The sequence below is a fragment of the Podarcis tiliguerta genome (assembly GCF_965153285.1).
Source record: "Podarcis tiliguerta genome assembly, chromosome: 13".
Lineage (NCBI taxonomy): Eukaryota > Metazoa > Chordata > Lepidosauria > Squamata > Lacertidae > Podarcis > Podarcis tiliguerta.
This window is the reverse complement of record NC_139546.1, coordinates 42,291,217-42,316,156: the sequence shown is the minus strand read 5'-3', so window position 1 is coordinate 42,316,156 and position 24,940 is coordinate 42,291,217. Positions and strand designations below refer to the sequence as shown.

Genomic DNA, 24,940 nt, shown 5'->3' with positions numbered 1-24,940 from the left:
CCTCTTTTCCTTGCCGAACAAATCGGGCAATTATTTTTTGCCATTCCATTTAGGTCTTACTTGTAGTATCTACTGCAACAGATTCTGTACCATACACAGAACATATGCAACTTTATGGCAATACATTCATCTTAATCATGCTTATGTATCCTAATACAGACTCACTCCCCCCCCCCCCCCGTTTGTGACTGATTTGGTTTGGAATTTTTGCTCCCTCAGTTGTCATCAAGCAACAATTGGATGGGCAGCATTTCTCCCCCAGACCTGATGTTACACATCCCTCTTCATGGGACATTCTGGGGGGTGTTATTGTATAATCTCCATGATACCTGATGAACATGCCTAAGAACCATTTATTACGCACAATTATTGCTCAGCTTGCATTTCCCTTCTCTCTCTCTCTCTCTCTCTCTCACACACACACACACACACACACTCCACAGCAGAAATTTGTTTGGTCAGAAATCGTGTCACATTCAGATTGTGTACTTCTTCAGATTTGTGGCAAAAAAATGAACACACATAAATACTGCATGCAAAATATTATTTTATTTCTGAATATTTTAAAAATCCTTAGATATATAATTTCAACAAAAAGTTGTAAGTGTAGCGCAGTTCCTGGTGGATGACCCAAGTACTTATTAATATGTTCCTTTAAGGATCTTAAAATGACACCAGAAACTGTGCCATTATTCATTTATTTCTTCGTTTTAGCTGTTCCCTGTTGTTCAACTCAGGCCTCAAAATAATAATGTAGCATTTTGGAGAAAAGATGCAGCCTAGCAACCCAGCACTGGAGGCCAAGATGGAGAAGATTTCCACAGCTACCATGTATTTTCCCTTGGTGCTCAGGTAGGTTGGAACAAAGGACAGCCACACACTGCAAAAGACCAGCATGCTGAAAGTGATGAACTTGGCTTCATTGAAACTGTCTGGCAACTTTCTGGCTAGGAAAGCTACACTGAAACTGATGGCTGCCAAAAAGCCCATGTAGCCCAAGGCACAGTAAAACATGGAGACTGACCCTTCATTACATTCCACAATGATTTCTCCAGACACTGAGTGCATGTCCTGACCTGGAAATGGGGGAGATGTGGCCAACCAAACAGCACAAATGCCTAGCTGAGTAAGAGAACAGGAAAAGACAATTGAAAGTGCCAACCTTTTCCCCACCCATTTCCGGAAAATGCTTCCTGGTTTGGAGGCCATGAAAACTACAACCACTGTAATGGTTTTGGCCAAAACTGAAGAAATAGCAATGGAGAAGATGATGCCAAATGCTGTTTGTCGGAGCAGGCAGGTCACTTTATTGGGTTGTCCAATGAAGAGCAAAGAGCAGAGGAAGCAAAGAAGGAGAGCGATCAGGAGAATATAGGTAAGGCTTCGGTTATTGGCTTTGACAATGGGAGTGTCCCTGTGCTTAATGAAGACTGCAAGTACCAGAGCTGTGACCAGGGAAAGGTATAGAGCCAGTGTTGCTAAAGAAATACCCAAATATTCTTCAAAAGAGAGAAAGGTCTGGACTTTGGGGAGGCAGTGATCCTTTCCCTTATTTGGGTACTGATCTTCTGAGCAGCTGATGCAATAATCCATGTCTAAAAGTGGAAGAAATACCAAATTTAAAACTGATTTGTTTTCTGGAATAAGATACCCCTTTCAAACAGTTCCATATAATTCAATACTTGCAGCCACAAAAGACCCTAACCATATCAGAGCCTAACTATACATTCTTTATTAAGCTGTATGATGGGAATTTAGAGCAGTGTGTAGAACATAACAGGTATTCTAAGTATATTTTCCCCTAGGTTTTTTAAATTTTAACATTTTGAGTGCCTTATTTCCCCCTCCCTAACTTCATTCTATGTCTGTGTGATATTAGTTTTTTGCTGGTTTTAAATTGTCCAAACTGCTGTTCATCTTATTTTATGAGTTTAGGATGTTTTTTGCTAAACAAATTGCTTTTTTTTCCAGAGGGGATTTTAAAATTGACAGAGAATGTATTGGTTACCTCGAAAAGGCTCACCTCTTCCCTCCAATACTAAACATTATGTTTATCAGTCTGGAAGTGAAACAACAAAACCTGAAACTGAGGGTTGCATCCAGTGCTAGTCCTATGCAGAGTAGAGGTATTGAAATTAATGCACATGACTACATTATGTTCATCAATTTCTTTAAGTGGATCTACTCTGAGTAGGATTTGGTTGGATACAGCCCTAAAGCAGTAGTTTTCCACAATCTGCTAATCCCCACAGATATGCATACATTTATTTATTTGTAAATTAAAAGCAAATTGTGTGGCAAGTTCCCGCCTCCCCCTCGGAAATAAAGACACAGGACACCAGTATTTTAGGTTAATGGGCGAAAATAGGCCACAACTTTATTGATTACAGGAACTTGAGCGGTATTGGCTTAGGCATTGGTCCTATCGACTAACCGGCTTCAGCCCAATTACTTGAAGACTGGCAGGTGTTAACCACTAGTAGGGGGAGTCCTGCTGAGGCACGTCAACTAGGAGCTCCCCCGGGGTCACCACTTGGGGGCGTGCCTTAGGCCCACACCTCCATAGGCTTCAGACAGGGCAACACTGCCCGGAATCCTTTACCGGACTACCCTTCGATATGGGGGAAGGTGATGGCGCTTCCTCCCCCCCCCATTCATCTGCATAACAATACCCTTACCAATGCCTAACCGCCAATGCCGAGGAAGTTGTGACAATTTGCTACGAGGTAGGCAAAAAACCAAGTGCCTGGTGCCAACTTGCCAAGTGGAAAAAATTCCTACCAGGCCCCTTAACGGTGACCAACCAAGGTCCATGGCAATGTCAGAGAGCCAAACCTAAAGGGTGGGAGGGTGGGAAACCGGAGCAGCTGGGGTGCTGGAGTGGAGAAAGAGGGAAATCCTCGGCCACGCCAGCCCTAAATAGCGCGGGGCACGGCTCCTGGGCCAGCCGATTGGCTGGCAAGGGAGATGACGCGTCCGAGGTTTTCCTTATCAGCCCCCGCGCACATGGGGGGAGGGCATGAAGCCCGCAACCCCACGTCCTTTCCGGCTCGGAAGTGGCTTTTCTAAACGAAAAAAAGAAAAAAATAACCTGATGAGGCTCTGTGGACCTCATGATAGCATTTATAAGAAAGATAGATGGTGACACATCTGAAGAAGAAAGAAGGGAGAGAGGGAGAAAGAGCTCTACTTCAGCCTCTCACACTGAATAGTATCTTGGAGGCAGTGATGCACCAATATTCATATGGTGTAAGGTTAAAAACCTCTACTCCCTATTCAGTATCAAGAGACTTCACAAGGGAAGAAAGGAGAAAATGTGCATTTCGCCTTTCTTGATCTCCAGAACCTGCATCACTTGCAGGTTTCCAGGAGATGGGAGGGAAAGCTGTGTTTCCCCATTTCTCATAATAGAAACCCACTAAAACAATTACAAGACTCAGTGGTTGAGCCATGATCAGGAGCACGCTGGGGGTGTTCTATACAGATTGTGTTTCTTTTTTATCCATATGACTGAGCAAAACCATTTAAGATAATTGGAGAATGCCTGATAAACACATTATTTCATTTCTACTTCAGACAGCTACCAAGGAGGCAAAAAGCTCGGCATTGGTATATCATTCAGATTATACAACTTGTCACAAGTCACGCAGAATTGACTGAGTATTTGATCAGATCCATATTTCTTAATAATAAATCTCCTACCCTGCTGGTCTGAAATCTTCCCTTCCGGACACGAAGTGCAATCATAGCAACAAAATTTCTCCCCCTCTTTCTTTTTCTTGCTGGTACCAGGAGGACATTTTTCATTACACTGGGAGAAGGGACGTACCTGTTATTGAAGAAAGGAAAAGGTTACCTTCAGTTGCATAGACCTCATGGATCTATTCCAGTGAATATAGAAGGCTGAGAGTAAGGTCCATCACTCCACTGCTGTCAGCCATCCAGCTTTAAAGTATTGGTGAAATACCCTTTCTCAATTAAATTATTATGACTTAGACTTATGACCGAGAGAGACTCACCCAGTAAGAAGAAGAATAGATTTATTACGGCCACAGACCAGAACTACAGACATATACAACAATAAAAAACCATATAAATAGGTTAAAATTAAAATCTATAAGCTAAAACGTGATAAGTAATGAAGATACAAAACAATTAAAATATACAGGTTAAAGCCTTTAACCACAAATTTAAAATGTGCACGTTAAGACATTGGCCACCAGATTCATTCAGAGCTTGTCTCCTTAGTTTTATAGCAGAAACACAGAATTTAGTCACTTTCCCTGTCCTCTATTAGATATTCTAACTAGTGGTCATCAAATCTGCTTGGGATTCACTGCATGATTGGGGTGATAAGTATAGAACGGATGTCCCTATAAAAATGGCAATATTGTAGGATGTGAGTAAGAGTTTCAACTTCCTTCAAACCGCATGGGCATATTCACTCTGAGTATGGTTTATAAAATAATAAAACAACAACAACAACAAAGTCATAAGCTTTGTTTTAGAAAGAAAAGCTTACTTGACACCACAGTATGTAGGCTCATTAACTGCAAAAGTTAATCATGTAATGCATGAAGAATGACTTTTTATTTTTATGTTCAATATAATGTCTCCCAGGCTCCTTAAATGATCATGAACATTGGCATTGGGGGAAAAAATTCAATCCCTCTGTTGGCTGTGCAGAGTGGAGGTATGGCATGTAAATGTGAGCTGGTACAGGAAATAAGAGTGCGATATTATCATACTGTTGCTAGCATGGGAAAAGAAGGAGAATCAGGAGGAGGAGGAGGAGGAAGAGAAATAGGATTAAGTCACTTTCAACCTGACTGAAGTTTTGATGCCATTCAATTCTTGCGTCATCAATGGTGAGGTTTATGCCAGATGATACCTGCGGCTCCAACCTTCCCACTTTGACCCCGACATAGGAATTATTTGGGAATGTGATCAAGTTTGTAATATCAAATCCAGCTACTAACTCTCCATGTTCATTGAACTTAAATTCATCACCAATACTGTTGTTGAAAGGGATCCTCTGAATTAAAGAGAAAATCTAGATGGAAAGAAAAGGAGAGTCAAGGAACTGAGAACATAGAAAGACCCTGATTCATCAGACCAACGTTTCATCTGCTCTGGGATCTTGTTCTCACAGTAGTAAACCAGATGCCAATGCCAAGCTGAAACAGGACTTCGGCACAGCAGCCATCTCCCCATTTGTGACGCCCAGCAACTGACTTTGAGAGACAACAGTTCTTTTATTTTGAAAGCACTTTTTAAAAAACAAACAACAAATCATTGCACCATCTTCTTGCAACTGCTACCACTACTAGCACTCCCACAGCCACAAAAGCCTCATAGGAAGACACTATACATATGAGAGTGCCCTCCAATGAGATTTCTAAGAAGTGTGGCCTGAACACACACCACGCATCATGATTTTTTGAAAACAGCAAGCAGAGACACACCCCAAATATTATATTGTATCTCAGTGAAGACGGATCAGACACCATTTCCCCTTTTTAACATTGAGAGTCAATAAGAAGACATTACCTGCCAAGGTTCCACACTATGAGGGGCCAATCTTCTCCCATCCTCCTTTGCTCTTCTACTGAATCTTGATGAGTATGTAATATGCAAGGCATGTGCCAGAGCATAGACCGCATTATAGATACTGTAGCTGTGGCCAGTCATGCTCATGTCAAAATAAGTTGCAGGAAGGCTGTCTAATCTCTCCTCCCCAGTACAGAGATCATCAACATAGTCTGTCAAAACAGAACAGCTAAATGCATTCTCCCAGGTATCCTTAATAAAACCATCTCCCTTTGCCTTCAGAGGGTTGATAGTCTGAAGAAATTCTTGGAAGCCTTGAACCTTCTTTGAGTGAATTGCGAAGGAGATGGCACCATGGAGCGTTTGCATTTTAAAATCCCTTTGAACTATATGCAATGTGACATCCATTTGAGCTGTCATTATCCACACTCTCGCTATAGAACTTAACTCATAATCAGCAGCTGTTATAGGAAATAATGTTTTTACAAATATAATACCTGTCACCCATGCAATGGATGCAGTTTCTCCATATAAAACAATTACGTTGGCTGTGCTCCTCATGAAATCTGGCACAATGTTGAGAAAGAGAGTCACTATTTCCTCCATGCCGATGAAATGCACATTTTTTGGAAAAGTTTCTTGGAATGCTAAACATATTCCACTCTGAGAAAGCATGGTCTCAAAGACCTTTGAGAAATGCTCTCCAGCTTCAGTGTCCATTGTCATGAGCCCTACCCAGGTCCATCCAAAATGCAGAAGTAACTGGACAAATCCCTCATACTGTAGGATTTCATTGGGGACCATGCGGTAAAAAGCTGGGCGATTGCTTTGATCATTCGCAGCTGGTTCAAAGGAGCCATAAGAAAACTAAATGAACAAATGCATATAAATTTACAGACATTTCAGAGAAAGGGGTGGGAGGCTGTCATAGTTTGGAAGGGTTGGGGAAACGGCAGCTCGGTGATAAATCAGATACACTGCACAAAAAATGTGCTGCATACAGCCCCTGGCTTCTTTGTTACAGATGATGTGCAAGGTCTTTAACTCTTTTCCTATAGAGCCACCTTTGGGTGCAGTAAACTATATTGAGCTTGATGAACAACTTGTCTCAGCTGGAAGAAGGCAGCTGCTTATGTTCTGGGCAAATAAATTGAACATTTGACAGCTTCATCCCCTGAAGCTGTCGTACTTTGTGAAACAGTTTCTGAAATTAACTACAGTGTTAGTAGTAGTAGTATACCCCATAATTTTTCCCTGATGGGAGGCAGCTTACAGATAAAAACAAGAATGACTACAAACACGGGGGGGGGGATCATTAAAAACAATACAACATTAATAGAATAATAGAATAAAATAAATAAAATAAAAATAGAATAGAATAGATTAAAAACCATACATATAATCAGTTTAAGACATATAAATAATTACAACAGAAACATCACAAGCTCTTTCATTAAAAGCAGTCAGTTCCCCAAACCTGTTGGAACAAGAAGGTCTTCAACTGCTGGCAGAAGGACAATAAGGAGGGACACATTCTAGCTTCTCCAAAGAGGGAGTTCCAGGTGGTGCTTTATGGCTTTGGAAACCCCAATATTAACCTGGTGCAGATTCACCTATTTGTTATTGTTATCCTTCACCCTCTTTAAAAATTATTAAATTGCAGAAGGAAAGCAGAATGAGCAAGCAGCAGTAAATTATATGTTGGTTATGGAAATTTTCCATAACTAACACCAGCATATCCTACCTGTGGGATCTTGTAAAGACCTAAGATGTCTGCCATTCGTGTGGAGGTGTCAGATTCAAGTCATCCAATGACTCCTATTAGATTTTTGGGGATGCCACATTGATAGTTAGGGAAAAAACTATGTGATTTGCAGACCATGTCCAGAGTAGTACGGTAGGTTATCCTTGAATTGGAGCAGCTGTCGTAGATGTGAAACCCAAGAGTGACATTGGGCAAGAGTTTTGGATTTCCCATGATCTCATTAATGGCAAACACCGAGGCCATGATATGCTGGTAGAACTTTATACATACACTGCAAATAAAGCAACTAGTTCAAGAGGGTGCTGATGTTGTCACAAAACAGAGAAAAATATTATGTTGGGCATTGCGCCCACAGAATAAGCAACAATGTTGGGAGATGAATGCTAAGGGATTTTGTCACCAAGGCAGATAAACCTATGCACTTGTCAGGTGATTAAACTGATTAGTAACATAAAAAAACTCAAAGAGAACAAAACTCAAAGTGAGACAAAATGACTGACAGAGGCAAAAGCCAATGTTGGCCAGGAGGGAGGGGGAATACATTAATATCTAAGTTACGAGTAAATACAATGCTATATGTTCAAATAACTTGAACTAAGAAGCCCATTCAATAGTACATTACTTCCTGAATGACTGCAAATCTGTTTAACTCTTTTTCAGGTACTGATGGTTTTGCCAGAAATATATCAAATAAACAAATAAATATTCAAGAGGAAAGTTATAGGTAATAGCTAGCTTATGCAGAAAAAATATATGAAATGCAGCCAAGAAAACAATTACATTTGGTTTTAAAACAGAAGGCATGACTTAGTAGAATCCTATGTTACCTGATTTCCACATGGACCAACACGTTAAATCTGAGAAATAAAATGGATGACTGCAACCTACACCTTCCTTAACCCATTTCTATATGACAATGATGAAAATATGTATAGACCAGTAACTAGAGTGCAATCAGACCACAAAACATGGTTGAGTCAATATGTGCATTTTGCCTGTCATTTCAAACAATATTCACACCCATCCATTAATATATGAGATTCTCCCTCCCACAAAACTCAAAGCAGTTTGCCAACTTATATGCATATAGGATCTCTCTGTCTAAAGCAAACAGACAAACAAAGTAAAGCAAGCAGCTTTCATGAAAATGCATTTAAAATTAAAATGGATTCTTACATTGGAAAGTTAACCAGCTCCAATGAAGGGTCTCTGTCAAATAAAATATTGGGGAAAATGTAATGCATCTGAGATACGATCATACCAATTACAAACTCGTTTGGCTGGTACCACTCATGGGGGATTGAGAGGGGGTCTGTCAGGGCACAATTCATAGGTTGCCCTGTGCACACCAGGTGAGGAAGCAAGAAGAGCAGCAGTATCAACAACATTGCAGCACCTCAATTTCCTGATGGCAAATTTCCCCTCTAAACAGGCATTTTTCCTGGTCCCTCTATGGTGTCGCTATCTGCAAGAGCAAATTGGTTTAAGCAAAATGGTGCAGATTTAATGCGATTCCACCAAAACAGTTCTTATACACCTTTCTCTTAGCCTCAGCTGTGCTATAAAATTTTGCCTTGAATGGTAGATGAAAGGAGATACTCATTTGAAGCCTGACTTATACATAGAAAAAGGGAGAAATACGGAGAATGACAGAGCCCTGCCTGCTTTTAGATAATCTTAGCTGCCAATAGAACACTGTGGTATTTATGAACATGTAATACATGTTTTTTCCTATTGCAATCAGGGAAGCCATTGGGGGTTTGTCCCGGTGATTCAATCATAATAGTATGGATAATTATAGGGGAAGGATAACCATTTCTGCAATGATTCTGGGCTCTCTGAGGTTTCATGAGAACCAGAACTGCTGATGAAAACCAATTTGAAATATGTCACCTTATTTCAAAGCTCATTGCATCATAGTAGCTGTCATAGATATGAAAGCCAAGAGAACTACTTTTTAAAAATCTTTCATTTGCTATCCCTCAAGATAATCTGCTACTCTCTAAAGGGATAAGAATGTTGCAATGTCTGTTGAAACCTTTGTTTATCCCTCATTAGACTGCTGCTCAATGGCACATTGTTATTTGAATATTTCCCAAATGTGCACAAGATATTTTGAGGGGGAAAGTGTCAATAGAGATTCAGCTGCACTGTTTGTGGTCTATAAGTGTCACTGTCCACACATAGGGAATTGAGGGGCTACAATCTTTATTCCTTAATAGCATAAAGGTGAATTTATAGCATGGCTGAATCTTGTGGTGAAAGTTCATTGGTTAGTTTTGTTGTTTCTATTAGCAAGACAAGAAGATGACCCCAAAGACAGGAATGGGAGAAGTCTGGGTTTTCTTCTGTTTGGGTTAAGCAGCTGGTATATACCAGTATATACCTCTGTAAATTTTATGGGGTCTTCCAGGAGCATCCCCTAGTATCTGTTTTTATCTGTGCCTAGATTGCTCATAGATGCCATTACATACATTTCTGGAAAATATGCTACAACCTCTACATAATTTGTCTTTTTAAAAAACAAAACAAAACAACAACAAATATTTCAATCATCTCTAGACCATGTAAACATGAATAGAGATTGAGCCTAAATTAGTTATTAAGTAAGTAGGCAAACATTCCAAAGAATTTTATTTGATTGGGATCTGAGAGGAGCTAGGTGAGAACTTTAAAGTGGATTACCAAAGACCACACTTTCCACAGTGCTAAATCTACCAACAGTCACTTCAGAGGAAACAAAAAAATGTGGCAAAACAAATAGGACTGAACATTTGATATTTTATCATTCCCCCCCCCCCTTATTAGTTGGTGCATATTATTCAGATCATACATCAGCACAACAAGAAAGCATTTGGATGAACAGTTGTAATCCAGAAAATGAGCACTGGAGGCAAAGATGAAGAAGATCTCCATGGCCACTATGTACGCATTTTCTCTGGAGCACGATTGTCACAAAGACAGAGAAAGACCAACATGCACAAACTGAGAACCAGTGATCCTTCAGATGTTATTAAATTCCGACTTCCATCATCTTTGAATTTTGGTCATGTTGGCTAAGCCTGATGGGACTTGGAGTCCAACAATATCTAGAGAGCAGCCAAGTTCCCCATGTTTGTCCTAGATAATGACTGCAAATCCAAATTGAGCGATGAGGGCAATGTGTTTAACTTAACAGCACACATATTGGATGGGAAAAGGTAGTATGACAATAAAAGAAATTGAGCCAGTCTTTATTGGTTTATAGATTGTGAAATCAAAAAACATCATAAAGGCATTGCACAAAACAAAAGAGACAGCAGTGAAGACAATAATGCGAAAATCTGCCTTTTCAAAGGTGGCCCGTAACTTTTTAGTCTGTTCAACAAACATAAAGGAGAAGAGGCATTTGCTCCTGAGCAGGAACAAAATATATAGCATGTATCAAACTAAGTTTTACTCTTAGTAGATCCATTGACACTAACACACTAAGTTAATGATGTCCACTAATTTCAAGGGGTCTACTCTGATTAGGACTAGCTCTGGATAGAACCTATTTGATTTTTATTGCTTCCTTCTTATTAGCTGTTCCTTTTTGTTCAGTTCAGGCCTCAATATAATAATATAACATTTGGGGAAAAATATGCAAGCTAGTAACCCAGCACTAGAAGCCAAGATGGAAAAGATCTCAACAGCCACCATGTATTTTCCTTTTGTGCTCAAGTAGGTTGGCACAAAGGACAGCCAAACACTGCAAAAAACCAACATGCTGAAGGTGATGAACTTGGCTTCATTAAAACTGTCTGGCAACCTCCTTGCTAGGAAAGCCATGGTGAAGCTGATGGTTGCCATAATTCCCATGTACCCCAGGACACAGTAGAACATGAAAAGTGACCCTTCATTACATTCCACAATGATTTCTCCAGTTAGTGAGTTCATGTCCAAATCTGGGAATGGGGGGAAGGTACATAACCAAATAACACAAATGAGAAACTGAGGGAGAGAGCAAGCCAAGACAAGAGAATATGCCAATCTTTTCCCCACCCATTTCCGGAAAATGTTTCCTGGCTGGGAGGCCATAAAAGCCACAATCACTGTAATGGTTTTGGCCAAAACAGAAGAAATAGCAATGGAGAAGATGATGCCAAAAGCTGTTTGTCGCAGAAGACAGGTCCCCTTCTGAGGCTTTCCAATGAAGAGCAAAGCAGAGAGGAAACAAAGAAGGAGAGAAATGAGAAGAAAGTAGGTGAGGCTCCGGTTGTTGGCTTTGACGATGGGAGTTTCCCTGTGCTTAATGAAGGTTCCAAGTACCATAGCTGTCATCAGAGAAGAAAGAATAGCCAAAGAAACTAGAGTAATGCCCAAAGGTTCATCAAAAGTGAGGAAGTTGTGCGTCTTGGGGATGCATTTATCTTGTCCCTTGTTTGGAATGTGATCTTCTGGGCAATTGATACAATAATCCATGTCTAAAAGAAGAACATATGCTTCTTAAACACTCTTCTATTTTCATGAACAATGAGCATCTTTCCTGGAATTCATCTTAATAAGTAGTTATTAGTAATTATTACCAAAACTCTGAACATGTGGCTACCGTCCATTCTATCCTCCTAACCTAATATGGTTATTTAAGGGTTTTGAGGTACAGTGGTACCTCACAAGATGAATGCCTTGCAAGACGAAAAACTCGCAAGACGAAAGAGTTTTTTGTTTTTTGAGTTGCTTCGCAAGACGAATTTCCCTATGGGCTTGCTTCTTAAAACCGTCAATGCATTCCTATGGGAAACCGTCAATGCATTTCCTATGGGAAACCATGCTTCGCAAGACGAAAAATTCACAAGACGAAAAAACTCGCAGAACGAATTAATTTCGTCTTGTGAGGCACCACTGTATTATAAATATTGGCTTCTATTTGAAAAATCACATGATCTACCAAGAACAATTAATTATTTTAGGGATGGGTTGAAATGAAATGCGAAATACTGTAGTGGTTGGCAGGACATCCAGGGAAATTGTCCAAAATTTTGGTTGTACTTCTTCCTCTATGTCGTTTTGTTCTTCAAAAATATATTATTAATTCTTTCACATCTTCTCACACTTATCACACTTACAGGCTTCTTTGCATGGTAATATTACTAGAAATGTTATGTTTATGATGAATGACCTTTATCAGGAGAGAGACAGGGAAAGGTGACCCTGCTTCTCTAACTTGATCTCTCGGTGGCTTTCCATACCATTGTTTTGTGAGTATAGATGAACAGAAGCCATGCTACATGGCAGTGGCTATTTAATAGCTATATAGAGTCATTAAAGATAATAGCTATATAAGGCTTGGGCTGCAGCTTTCGGAGGGAATCAGAATAAAGACACATATCACACATAGGATGGAGTTCCTCTACCCAGATTTACCCAAGGGGATGGTTCTCATTTCTAAATGTAATCAGAGAACAAGTGTGTCATATCTTTGCTATAGTTTTGTTTCTGTATCTTTAATAAAGCTTCATGTTCATTGCCGCTACAGTGTATCACTGAATCTCTATAAAAGGAAACTCTCCTCTTTGTGAGACCTACAGTCCTGACCTGTCTGAATTGGCCTAGAATGAGCCTTTCGTCACAAAACTTTAACCAATACATTTGGCTCAAGCAGGCAATCACTCACAGTTAAGCCCTAAATTTCTCTTCACTTGAACCAACTGCATTTAGGTGAAACTCTGTTTTTGTAGCGTTTCCCTTAACTACTCTGGTGAATGGGGCACGTAACTGAACTCTATCATCCAGGGGAGGACACGCTCAACAGCAGCACCAGGAATTCCCCAATTATGGGATTGACTGGATTCCATTTGTCTTTGGAAGCAGACAATTCATGCAGAGGGAGAAAGGCACAGTCTATCTAAGCCTTGTCAGTAACTTTGGTGTGGGTATGTGGAGGAACAATTGTAGGCATTAATAACGACACAGGCTAGACATTCTGTCATCAGTAATCACAGATTCAGCTGTCATTTCATTATATCCATGTGTCTTTACAATGTCTAACCTACCTTTCTTGTTTGAGAACATCCCTTCTGGACATGGAGCGCAAATGTAGCAGCAAAATTTCTCCCCCTCGATCACTTTCCTGCTGTAACCAGGCAGGCAGTTCTCATTACATAAGGAGAAGGGAGGCACCTGGTTTTAAACAAAGGAGAAAATTAGCATTCAGAAAATGTTTCAGAAGTGTTGATTTAGATATTATCAACTATTACACATCTGATGATATCCAACAATGATATCCAATCCACAATGTGCAATAAAGCCATTTCCCTTCCCCTGGGAAATGAAGTTGCGGACTGGTCATGAGCCCACCCCATGGGGGGGGGCAGGGCTGGCCCCCGCATCACAGGGAGCCTCTGGCTGCTTCACTCCTTGGGCTGACCAATCTGGTTGGATGGGGGGACGTGGCTTATGCCATTTAAGCTGCTCAAGGTGGGAACTCGGCCCCTTTTGGTTCACGCTCACACAGTTCTCCCTCCCTCCCTATAGTTAGGCTCTTAATCCTTTGTTGAAGGTGCCTGGTAGGATATTTTTCCACTTGGAAAATTGGCACCAGCTACTTGGTTTTTCGCCTACCTCGTAGCAAATTGTCACAACTTTGTAAGGTTTGGCAGTTAGGCACTGGAGTATTCAGTTGGAGGTGAATGGACGTAGTGGCCCTCACCTATCCCTCCTGTTTCAAGGGTATTCCATTAAAGGAATCGGGGGGGGGGCATCCGAAACCCAGACAGGGGCTAGGGCCATGGCATGACCCCTATCGGTGACCCTGGCGGAGTTCCTAGTTGATGTGCATCAACAGGGCTCCCTCTACTGGTGGTTAACCCTTCTGAGACTTCCTGCAGGTGGGCAGGAGTTAGATATAGTCGGTTTGGTTCCAGTGCCCAAGCCAATACCACTCACATTCTGTAACCAATAAAATTGTGACCATTTTTAGCCCATTAACCTAAAATGCTGACATCTAGTGTGTTTATTCCAACAGTGGGGTGGGTTTGGGGCCTTGCCACGCAAATGCATATGCAAAAACAGATGGTGTATACAGTAGGGGTCTACTGTATACCCCATCTGTTTTTGCATTTGTGGTGGACATGTAAGGCCTTCTGGGAGATGGTAAATAATGAAATAATAATAATAAAATATTTCAAAGGTCTTTGATAAAAAGACCAGAAGGCTTTCTTTTAGGAATAAATGAGTCAGATGTACCCAGAGATCAAAGGAATCTGTTTCTCTATACAACTGTGACAGCCCAAATGGTATATGCCCAGAAATGGAGGGAGGGAACAGTGCCAACGAAGGAGGAGTGGCAGACAAAAATGATGGAATATGCAGAATTGGCATGCCTAACTAGCAGAATAAGAGATCAAGAGGAAAGGGTATTTCAGGAAGATTTGAAAATGTTTATAGAATTTTTGAAGAATCATTGTAAACAAGTTAAAAAAATTAGCAGGATTAGAGTGAATTCAGAAGTAAAAATTACACTGAGACAAAAGGAAAAAGGGGTAATCAGAAGGAACCATGGAAGGTGGGAAGGGAAGTCAATGTATAATTTAATATTTTGCTTTGTATATGTGATTGTGTGTGTGCATTTTCTATGTGTGGTGAGAATTATCCATCTAGCTCAGGCATCTCCAACCTTCGGCCCTCCAGATGTTTTGGACTACAATTCCCATCTTCCCTGACCGCTGGTCCTGTTAGCTAGGGATCATGGGAGTTGTAGTCCCAAAACATCGGGAGGGCCGCATGATGGGGATGCCTGATCTCGCTAAACAACTGTAGAGATAAAAATCCCCAAGCACAGCATAATGGGCATTATCCCTTTTCTTAGTAAGCAGGGTAGATTACAACCATTTAAAACTGATTTCAGCCACATATATAGGGTGTGTTCTGAAAAAAATGATCTGTCTACTGCCTTTTGTACTAGATGAAGTTTCCAAGTCATCTTCAAGGGCGGCTGCACATAGAATGCACTGCAATGATTCCATATGGAAATCAGCAGGTCATGAAATACCATGGCCAAGTCATCTCTATCCCAAAGAGGCTTAGCTGGTGAACCTAGATGAAGCTAGAAATAGGCACTTCTATGCACTGAGGCCACTAGGGCCACAAGTGACAATGTTGTATCTGGGGCTACCCACAATCTACAAACTGGCTCCTTCCAGGGGAGCGCAAGCCTATCAAAAAAGAGGCCATCTTCCCATTTCTAGAACTCAACCTGGAATACATAACACCTCTGCCTTTTCAGCTTACAGTAAGAATCAATGACACATTGCATGAAGAGTCTCTCCATTGGTTGCCTTAAATATACAGTGGTATCTCAGTTTACAAACTTAATCCATTCCGGAAGTCTGTTCTTAAACCGAAACTGTTCTTAAACCGAGGCGCGCTTTCCCTAATGAGGCCTCCTGCCGCCGGTGCCCTTCCACCATTCGGCTTCTGTTCTTAGGCTGAGGTAAAGTTTGCAAACTGGGACACTACTTCCGGTTTTACGGAGTTTGCAAACTGAATAGTTCATAAACAGGGCTGTTCTTAAACCGAGGTACCACTGTACTGACTAACCACTCAGTGTATAATCATAAATCCCGTTCACCTGAGTCAAATCTCTGTGCCATTCCATTTTCTCTTCATTAATGGATAATACAGCTCTTTTAAAATCTTGAGGATCTAGTCTTCCCACTTTGACTCTGGCATAGGAGTTATTTGGGAAAGTGGCCAAGCTTGTAATATCGAACCCAGATGATAATTCTCCATCTTTGTTAAACATGATTTCATCTCCAGCACTGTTGTTGAATGAGATCCTCTGAAGCCATGAATGGAGCTACCGGAAGAAAGAGAATAGAATAGCATTTTAAATATTGAAATATTCTCACTGAGAATATACTTTTTCTATAGATTTTACATTAAGAAAGCAATTTCCAGACACTATAACTGTTATGTGAAGAAAAAAAATTAGATTTCATCTTTACAAAATAGTACGGCTTATATTGAGTAGATTGAATATGGTAGACCCAAGCTGACAGATAAAACATAGAACATGGAGATATCTATCAGGTGCCATACAAGCACAATTCAATTAAATTCATTTTAATACATTTGCAGAATATCAATTGTTCAAGACTATTTTGATTGAAATAGTCAATGAATGAAGTTCAGTGTTTCTGAATAATCTGAATAATCACAAATGGGTTGCTTTCCCTTTCACAGATATTTGTAGATGGTACTTTCTACGTGCCCCAAAGTGGCGATAATTGGATTTCATGGCTTCATTTGTAGCATAAAGGATAGCCAACATTGTTTAAACATATCTAATTTACATCTGTACATTGTCAACAATTATATGACACTTTTGGATATATATTTACAATATTAGGAAGAGTGCATTGTAGTTTTTTATAGAATTATAGAAGATTGTGTCACTTAAGGAGAATTCCTATGTCAAAATACACTGGAATGTGGCTAGCTTGCTTTGCAGTGAAAAGAATTTAAAAAGATTCACAAGAAGAGGAGTCCCCATTTTCTGCTAGGCATAATGGCAATTGAACATCACACATCTGTAATATACATTAGACCTTTGACAGCGAGGAGCTATTACCTGCCAAGGTTCCACATTCAGGAGATCTAGTCCACCCTTATTCTTCATTGTTTTGTCTTTGGATTTAGATGTAGAAATTCTATGTAAGGCATGTGCCACAGCATACACAGAATTATAGATACTGTAGCTGTGGCCTGTCATGCTCATTTCAAAAAAAGGTCCAGGAAGGCTCTCCAATCTCTCTTCTCCAGTACAGGATTCATCAAAATCTTGCAATAAACAATCAAATGCTTGTTCCCAGAAATCTTTGATAAAGCCATCTTCTGTTGAACTGGAAGGGTTTATAAACTGAATAAAATTTTGGAAGCCAAGATGTTCATTTGAGTGAACTGTAAATGAAATTGCTCCATGAAACATTTGAACATCCCACGTCCTTTGCAATAGAAAGAATGCAAAATCAATTTGAGCTGTTGTAATCCACACCTTTCCAGGAATCATATATTCTTCATATTGAACATCGCTTAAAGGCAATAACTTTTTCCACCACAAAATGGCTGCCAACCACCTAATGATGGCTGTTTTACCATATATAAGCACTGCATTGGCTTTGGTTTTTCTGAAACCTTTAATGCTATTCAAAATGTAATCATTCATTTCAGCAAGGTTGTGGAAACGCATTTCATCTGGAGCTCTGTTGGTGAAAGCTGAACAGATCCCGCTCTGGGAAAACATGGGCTCCATAGTCTTCAAGAAATGCTCTCCATTGTCATCATCCAAAATCACGATTCCAACCCATTTCCATCCAAAATGCAGAAGTAAATGAATAATTCCCTGGTACTGAAGCTCTTCATTAGGGACCATGCGGTAAAAAGAAGGAAGATCAGTTTGCTCATTCACGACTCGTTGGAATGAGCCATATGAAAACTAAAAATTTTAAAAAGGAGACATTTCAAGGAAGGGTCATACTTAGACTATAATCCTATATATATATAAAAGGTAAAGGTACCCCTGCCCGTACGGGCCAGTCTTGCCAGACTCTAGGGTTGTGCGCTCATCTCACTCTATAGGCCGAGAGCCAGCGCTGTCTGCAGACACTTCTGGGTCACGTGGCCAGCGTGACAAGCTGCATCTGGCGAGCCAGCGCAGCACACGGAACACCATTTACCTTCCCGCTGGGGGAACTGCTAGGTTGGCACCCCGCCGCGGGGATTCGAACCGCCGACCATGCGATCGGCAAGTCCTAGGTGCTGAGGTTTTACCCACAGCGCCACCCGCGTCCCATACACATACACACACACACACACATATATAATCTTCAATTAAGTCCAATTGATATAATAAGGTTTCTTACTGAGTATACCTGGGACTCAGCTAGATTGTTGTTGTAGGGTTTTTTGTGTTTTTAAATGTTTTCTATGTGTTGTATATGCAATGTAACACTGTGGCACCAGATTGTGCTGTGGAGTCTCATCTTTCCCTACCAGATTTCCCTGTATGAACTTGCAACATGTTTAACTGAATCACTTCTTTGACATGTGTAGATCCAGCCTTGGATAGCTTTATTTATTGAGTGAGTGAGTGAGTGAGTTATTACTTATGGCCCATTAGCAGTAGGAATCTATGATGGGTTCGAGTTTTAGACACCTGCATATCTTTAGAAATTTGTCTGTACCAACATACCGGCATCTTTCCCCCAAAGTCAGATTAAATGTCTTTCAATCAGAAGTGTTAAACGGCAGAATGAGAGGTATCCCTTATCAAAAGAAGGATCTGTGTGTGCTCTCAGGATGTTGACTGTGTGAGGCATATTTTATTGCTTTGAGGACAATATGATCAAGTGAGGGAACTATTGACTGGCAAATTGGCCGGGTCAATCTGAAGCCTACAATATCAAATATATTCTGAACGACAAGTCCAACGATAACTTGGCCATGGCAAAGTTTCTTTCAGTACTCATACGAATCAAAGATCAACTAAACAAATAACACTTCGGTCTCCCTTCCCTGGGGGGTTGTCTATAAGAGTCTGTATTTTATTCTGTATCTATGTTATGGGTCGTTGGACCACAATAAAGATTATTATTATTATTTAAGCTGCAATCCTCTGCAAGCATGTACCAGTGTAGCCTCTGTTGAACAGTGAGATTTATTTCCAAGTAAATAGGGTTGCAATGTTAATTTCTATCCTGCCTTTTGATTGAAAAGTACTGACTGATGATGGGCTAGCTGTACTTTGCTGTGATGGGAATTCCAAATTCCAAAAGACTTGAAGGCCTACATGTTATCAACCCTCATATAATTTAGAGTGAGGGAGTTTCGGATGTATCCACAAACTACAGAATAGACATTTCATATCCATGTATTTCATCCTATCTTTCCCCAATCAAAAATGTCAGTCTTGAAATTGCTATCTGAAAGAGGAAAGGGGAAAGAAGAAAGAAGAGCAGATGCATGAGATTAGAGAAGATCCCATAGACCCAACCCATGAATCCTACCTGGGGAATCTTGTACAGGCCTAAGATGTCTGACATGTGTGAAGAGGTATCGGAATCCAGACCGCCAATGACTCCCATTAAATTCCCCTGCCTGCCACATTTGTAGTTAGGGACAAACCTACGTGACTGGAAGAGCAGGCCCAACGTGGTACGATATGTTATCCCTGCATCATAGTAGCTGTCATAAATATGGAATCCAATAGTGATATTTGGCAAAAGCTTAGGGTTTTTACTGATTTCCTGGACAGCAAACACCAAAGCCAGGATGTGCTGATAGAATTTTGTCACCACGCTGCAAGAAGAATAGGATGTTTCATTGTAGAATTCTGAAATGCTTGAACAGTGCATGAAATTGTACTTTCCCCCCCAGATCTACAGGTCTGCTCTGCTTTAAAATAGATTACATTGCCTGGGATAGGGACATAACTGAGCAAAGGTAATTCCTTTTGCAATGCCTAATTACTCCTTTACATTCAATTGGGTGACACTTTGCTGGCAACCTCCTCCAAATCAATTACAAAATGCAATTTAGGAAGTTGGGAGCTGCCATTTCCAGTTACAAAAATGAAGACTACCTGACACAATGCCACCCCATGACCCACTTGGCCACACCTTTTCAAGTACAACTATAAGGAACCGTCCTCCATGTTCCTGTGATTCAAAGCACATTTTCCCACAGTACTGTTGCCTTTGGGATACAGTATGTGAATAGTGCTCTAGGAACATTTCTTTTTTCTTTTTTCCAGTTCATCTTTATTGGTTTCTTTTAACAAGCATTCATGAAATCACTTTGTAACATCTAAGTTTTCCTGTTACAGTTGTACCTCGGGTTACAAATGCTTCGGGTTACAGACTCTGTTAACCCTGACATAGTACCTCAGGTTAAGAACTTTACCTCAGGATGAGAACAGAAATCAGTGGCAGTGGGTACCTCAAGTTAAGAACAGCTAAAGCTAAAGTGGTACCTCAAGTTAAGAACAGTTTCAGGTTAAGAACGGACCTCCAGAATGTATTAAGTTCTTAACCAGAGGTACCACTCTACTAAACATGTGATTCTAAAACATAATAAAGATAACAAAAATATGCACTTAATCATTTAATTCATAATAAACATAATAAAGAAAACAAAAATATGCACTTAATCATTTAATTCATTTGTACTCCATTTGCACTTGACTTCCCTCACTTTCTTACTTGGGTCCTCTATTTATTTATTTTTATTTGAATTCCCAACATAACATATCTATATATTTGGTAGCCTACTTTTCCTCTGTATTTTAATAATTTTTCTTACAGGAGTTATTCTAAACCAGTCAAAATATTTAATTCTCCACAATGGTCTTTTAAAAGGTAAAGGTACCCCTGCCCATACGGGCCAGTCATGTCCGACTCTAGGGTTGTGCGCCCATCTCACTTAAGAGGCCGGGGGCCAGCGCTGTCCGGAGACACTTCTGGGTCACGTGGCCAGCATGACGAAGCTGCTCTGGCGAGCCAGCACCAGCGCAGCACACGGAAACGCCGTTTACCTTCCCGCTATAAAGCGGTACCTATTTATCTACTTGCACTTAGGGGTGCTTTCGAACTGCTAGGTGGGCAGAAGCTGGGACCGAAAGACGGGAGCTCAGCCTGTCGCGGGGATTCGAACTGCCGACCATGCGATCGGCAAGCCCTAGGCGCTGAGGTTTTACCCACAGCGCCACCCGCGTCCCCTAATGGTCTTTTAGATACTGTTTAAATATATTCCAATCATTTCTGAATTTTTGTTCCATTGGATCTCTTATCTGCCCTGTCAGTTTATCCATCTCGGAGTACTCCATCAATTTAATCAGCCAATATTTCTTTGTCAGTAAGATCTCCACTTTCCAATTCTGAGCGATCAAAACTCTTGCTGCGCACATGAACACTTTCTTTAGGTCTCTTGGAATCTCACTCCCAATAATTCCTAAAAGGAATGCTTCAGGCTTTTGGGGAAATGAGACTTTGAACATCTTTTTTAATTCATTATAAATTAAGCTTTAGGAACATTTCGTTGTCTGCATGAACAATGGCTTCTTGCCAATATGCACACATTTATTCACTCACTCACGGGTCAGCAGTCATGCAAACAGAAGGAATTACCAAAGTATAGAGAAAATTCAAATCTAGGGGGTGGAATCATATCTTACAGTGGAACATCAATCTGCTCCTGAGATGGGGGTTTCTGGAAGTCAACGCCGGGTACAAGATAATAGATATAAGACACAATCCCACCAATTAGAATTTCACCTGGCTGGTGCCACTCATGTGGAACATGAACAAGATCATTCGCAGCACACATAACATTGTGTGCTTTGCACACCACGTGAGGAAACACCACCACAAGAACCATGAACACCACAGTCACCATCCTTCTGATGTCAAAGCCGCATAGTTGATTTCCAAATGGTTCTCCGTAGACTAATCAATAAATTCAATTCATCCTACTTTAAAGAATACACTTTAAATTTTAGCGGACTGCCAGCCAATGCACTAGTTAAGGAGACTTGTGTCCACTTTTAGATTTACAATCTAAAGGATTTCTAAGGCATTTCTGTATTTTAAGAACAGTATCTGAATGCTTGACTGATCTATACAGTGAAAGGGGGAAACTGACAGAGTTTGAAATGACATGGCCCTGCCTGCCCTTAGTCGCTACACTTGGGTGTATCTAACCCAGTGGGGCTTTATATTATTTCACTTGCTTGTTTATTTCCCTCCCCCCCCCCATGCCTCTGGGAGGAAACTCTGAGCTTTGGATTTGCCATTGAAATAATGACTGTAAGTTTGATAATTATAGAAGAGATAATAACTGCTGCAGTGTTTGGGGGCTTGGCATTCCATCAGTAGTAACAGGGTTGCGCTTAGAGGCCCCCAAGCCCTTCCCCTGTAAATAACTTCACACAGACACATAATTTTAGTTTAAGTTATTGGGCAATAATTTAGGCCACAACTTTATTGATTACGGCAAAAGTGAGTGGTATTGGCTTAGGCATTGGCAACAGACTGTAACTGACTCCTGCCTCTCTGGCTGGTAGTCTGAAAGGGTAAACACCAAACGAGGGTGCAACTTCAATGAAGATCAGCCAAAACTCACCCGGGGTTCCTGTCATCCTGGCATGGGTCTAGGCTCTCAGACAGACCTCAGACAAGATCCAGGACCCCCAGATTCCTTTACCGGAACACCCTATTTCTGGAGGAGCAGGTGATGGCTGCACCTCCGCTTCCCACACATTGCTGATCCAATGCCTAATCGCCAACCCTTACAAAGTTGTGACGATTGCTAAGGGGGTAGGCGAAAACCAAGTGGCTACAGCCAATCTGCCAAGTGGAAAAATTCCTACCCAGTCCCCCTTCCAAAACAGGTGACCCAATCTGAAGCAAGGCCAAAGAGCACAACCTAAAATTAGGGAGGGAGGGTGTTTGGCAGCGCGAAGCAAGTGCCTCCAATTACGTTGCGCTGCCACTTTAATACACCCCGGGAATCACACCATACATCCAGATTGGCCCAAACAGCCAGGCATGATCCCAGGGCCCAACTGTTAAGACTTGGGCCATGCCCAACAAGAACTCACCCTGTGGGGGTGCCTTAGGGGCCTGAGCGCAACCAGGACCCACGTTAAGGAGGATCCCATTTACTGTATCAATGGCTGACATAACCATGTTTGTGAAATGTCAACATAACTTTCTGCTGCTCCACAGTGAGACTACCCACTGTGGTCACCACAGTGGTGGTGAGCTCTGAATGATAAACTTAGACAGAAAGCACCCTTGCTTAGAACAGAAATGGCAATATTATGATGGGCATTCTCATACCCAAATCCCATGTCCAGTCCAAAATCCCTCTCCACTTTACTGCTTGGATTGTTGCATGCAGATGTGAGAGGAAGTGCATTTGTTTGTCCAAGTCCTTGTTCAGTTGACTGGTTACCACAACCAATGTACAAAATAGGATGTTCTTGCAGACTGGGTATTGCTTTAAAGTTAATGGGGAAAGCTGGTTGGTCAAAATAAACTAATATAAGCATTAGCACCCCAATCCCCTGAACATTTAGCTAGGTAAAGTGACTCCTGACCATTAGGTCCAGTCATGGCCGACTCTGGGGTTGCGGCTCTCATCTTGCTTTATTGGCCGAGGGAGCTGAAGTATAGCTTCTGGGTCATGTGGCCAGCATGACTAAGCCACTTCTGGCGAACCAGAGCAGCACACAGAAACACAGTTTACCTTCCTGCCAGAGTGGTATTTATCTACTTGCACTTTGATGTGCTTTTGAACTGCTAGGTTGGCAGGAGCAGGGACTGAGCAATGGAAGCTCACCCCGTTGCAGGGATTCGAACCACCAACCTTCTGATCGGCAAGTCCTAGGCTCTGTTGTTTAACCCACAGCGCCACCCATGGCCCATTTAGCTAGAGCACATTAAATGCCCACAATGTCCTTCTTCGTTTTCCCCTGCTGAGATTATGCCACATTCTCCACAATGACCTGGAACTAGAATTATTTGTGAGATTGTGAGCAATGGTTTTGCTTTGTGAAAGGAGAGAGAGAGGAGGGGAGGAGGAAAATATTAGAAGGAAATTCTGCAAAGTTAAATTATTTTCTGAGGGAGAAAAAAGGGGGCTTCTGAGAAATTTTGGCTCATTGCCACTCAGTGGTCTGTACTCTTCACCTAGATTATGTTACAAAATTATAAACTAGACTGGTTTTGTGTAAGTTAACCTGCCAGAGAAGTATTTTAATATCCTGCATTGCAGGGTGGAAATGCTGCACAGCTACTCTTGCTGCTCCAACTGGGTGGCTATGAGATCCAGGTTGTATAAAGTAACTCCTGAATTTGTGTGTGAAGACCCCCTAACCACCCCCAAAATAAATCACAACAGACACAGAATATTTGTTTAGGTTTTGGGCATTAATTTGGCCACAACTTTCTTGATTACAGTATGTGAATGGTTGCTTAGGCATTGGTTCAGACTACCTGAACTGCACTCAGGCAGGAGCAGGACTGACAACTGGACACCGCCAGAGCTCAGTAAGGGAAAACATACTGGAGGAGCACAGAGGTGGAGTTCCATCTCTTAGTTCACCCCAGATGCTCCCAGGGACTCTGGCATAGCCCTACTCCTGATAGGGGAATGGACAGAGTAAATTGAGTCCCTGGATTCCTTTAACGGAATTCCCTAGCAGCAGCAATGGAGGGGCAGGCACAGCCAACCACATCCCCTCTTCCAAACAATGAACCAATGCCTAACCACCAACCTTACAAAGTTGTGACTATTTGCTACACGGTAGGCAAAATCCAAGTGGCACCAGCCAATCAGCCAAGTGGCAAAATTCCTACTGGGCACCCGCTCCAAAAGCAGATGACACCTAGACAGACATAGCAAGGTCAAAAACACTGCCCTAATTATAGGGAGGGAGAGCAGGGGATCTGCTGCATGATTCAAAAGAGAAAGCTCCATGCATCGTGCAACACTTTAAATAGCCCCTAATACTCCAATCAAAGCCCAAACAGCCAAATTTTCTACCTCAGCAACAGAGGTGCAGCCAATGGGGTGCTGTCGCCATCCAACCGCCCCCCCCCAGCA

The 24,940-nt window shown here is 41.3% G+C and overlaps 3 protein-coding genes across 3 annotated transcripts; all 3 read right to left on the bottom strand.

Moving 5' to 3' along the window:
* Positions 1 to 693: 693 nt before the first annotated feature.
* Positions 694 to 7,330, bottom strand: LOC310662616 (vomeronasal type-2 receptor 26-like; the record flags this gene model as incomplete). The annotated part of the gene is made up of 4 exons (XM_083409561.1): positions 694 to 1,595; positions 3,703 to 3,829; positions 5,551 to 6,417; positions 7,295 to 7,330. The coding sequence occupies 4 exons, from the start codon at positions 7,328 to 7,330 to the stop codon at positions 694 to 696; spliced, it is 1,932 nt and encodes a 643-aa protein (XP_083265687.1).
* A 3,528-nt stretch (positions 7,331 to 10,858) lies between these two features.
* Positions 10,859 to 11,758, bottom strand: LOC310662615 (vomeronasal type-2 receptor 26-like; the record flags this gene model as incomplete). Its single annotated transcript, XM_083409560.1, has 1 exon — positions 10,859 to 11,758. One exon carries the CDS (start codon positions 11,756 to 11,758, stop codon positions 10,859 to 10,861), a length of 900 nt encoding a protein of 299 aa, XP_083265686.1.
* Positions 11,759 to 15,869: 4,111 nt separating this feature from the next.
* Positions 15,870 to 23,019, bottom strand: LOC310662614 (vomeronasal type-2 receptor 26-like; the record flags this gene model as incomplete). Its single annotated transcript, XM_083409559.1, has 5 exons — positions 15,870 to 16,133; positions 16,908 to 17,771; positions 19,342 to 19,633; positions 21,507 to 21,777; positions 22,932 to 23,019. 5 exons carry the CDS (start codon positions 23,017 to 23,019, stop codon positions 15,870 to 15,872), a joined length of 1,779 nt encoding a protein of 592 aa, XP_083265685.1.
* Between the last annotated feature and the right edge of the window lie 1,921 nt (positions 23,020 to 24,940).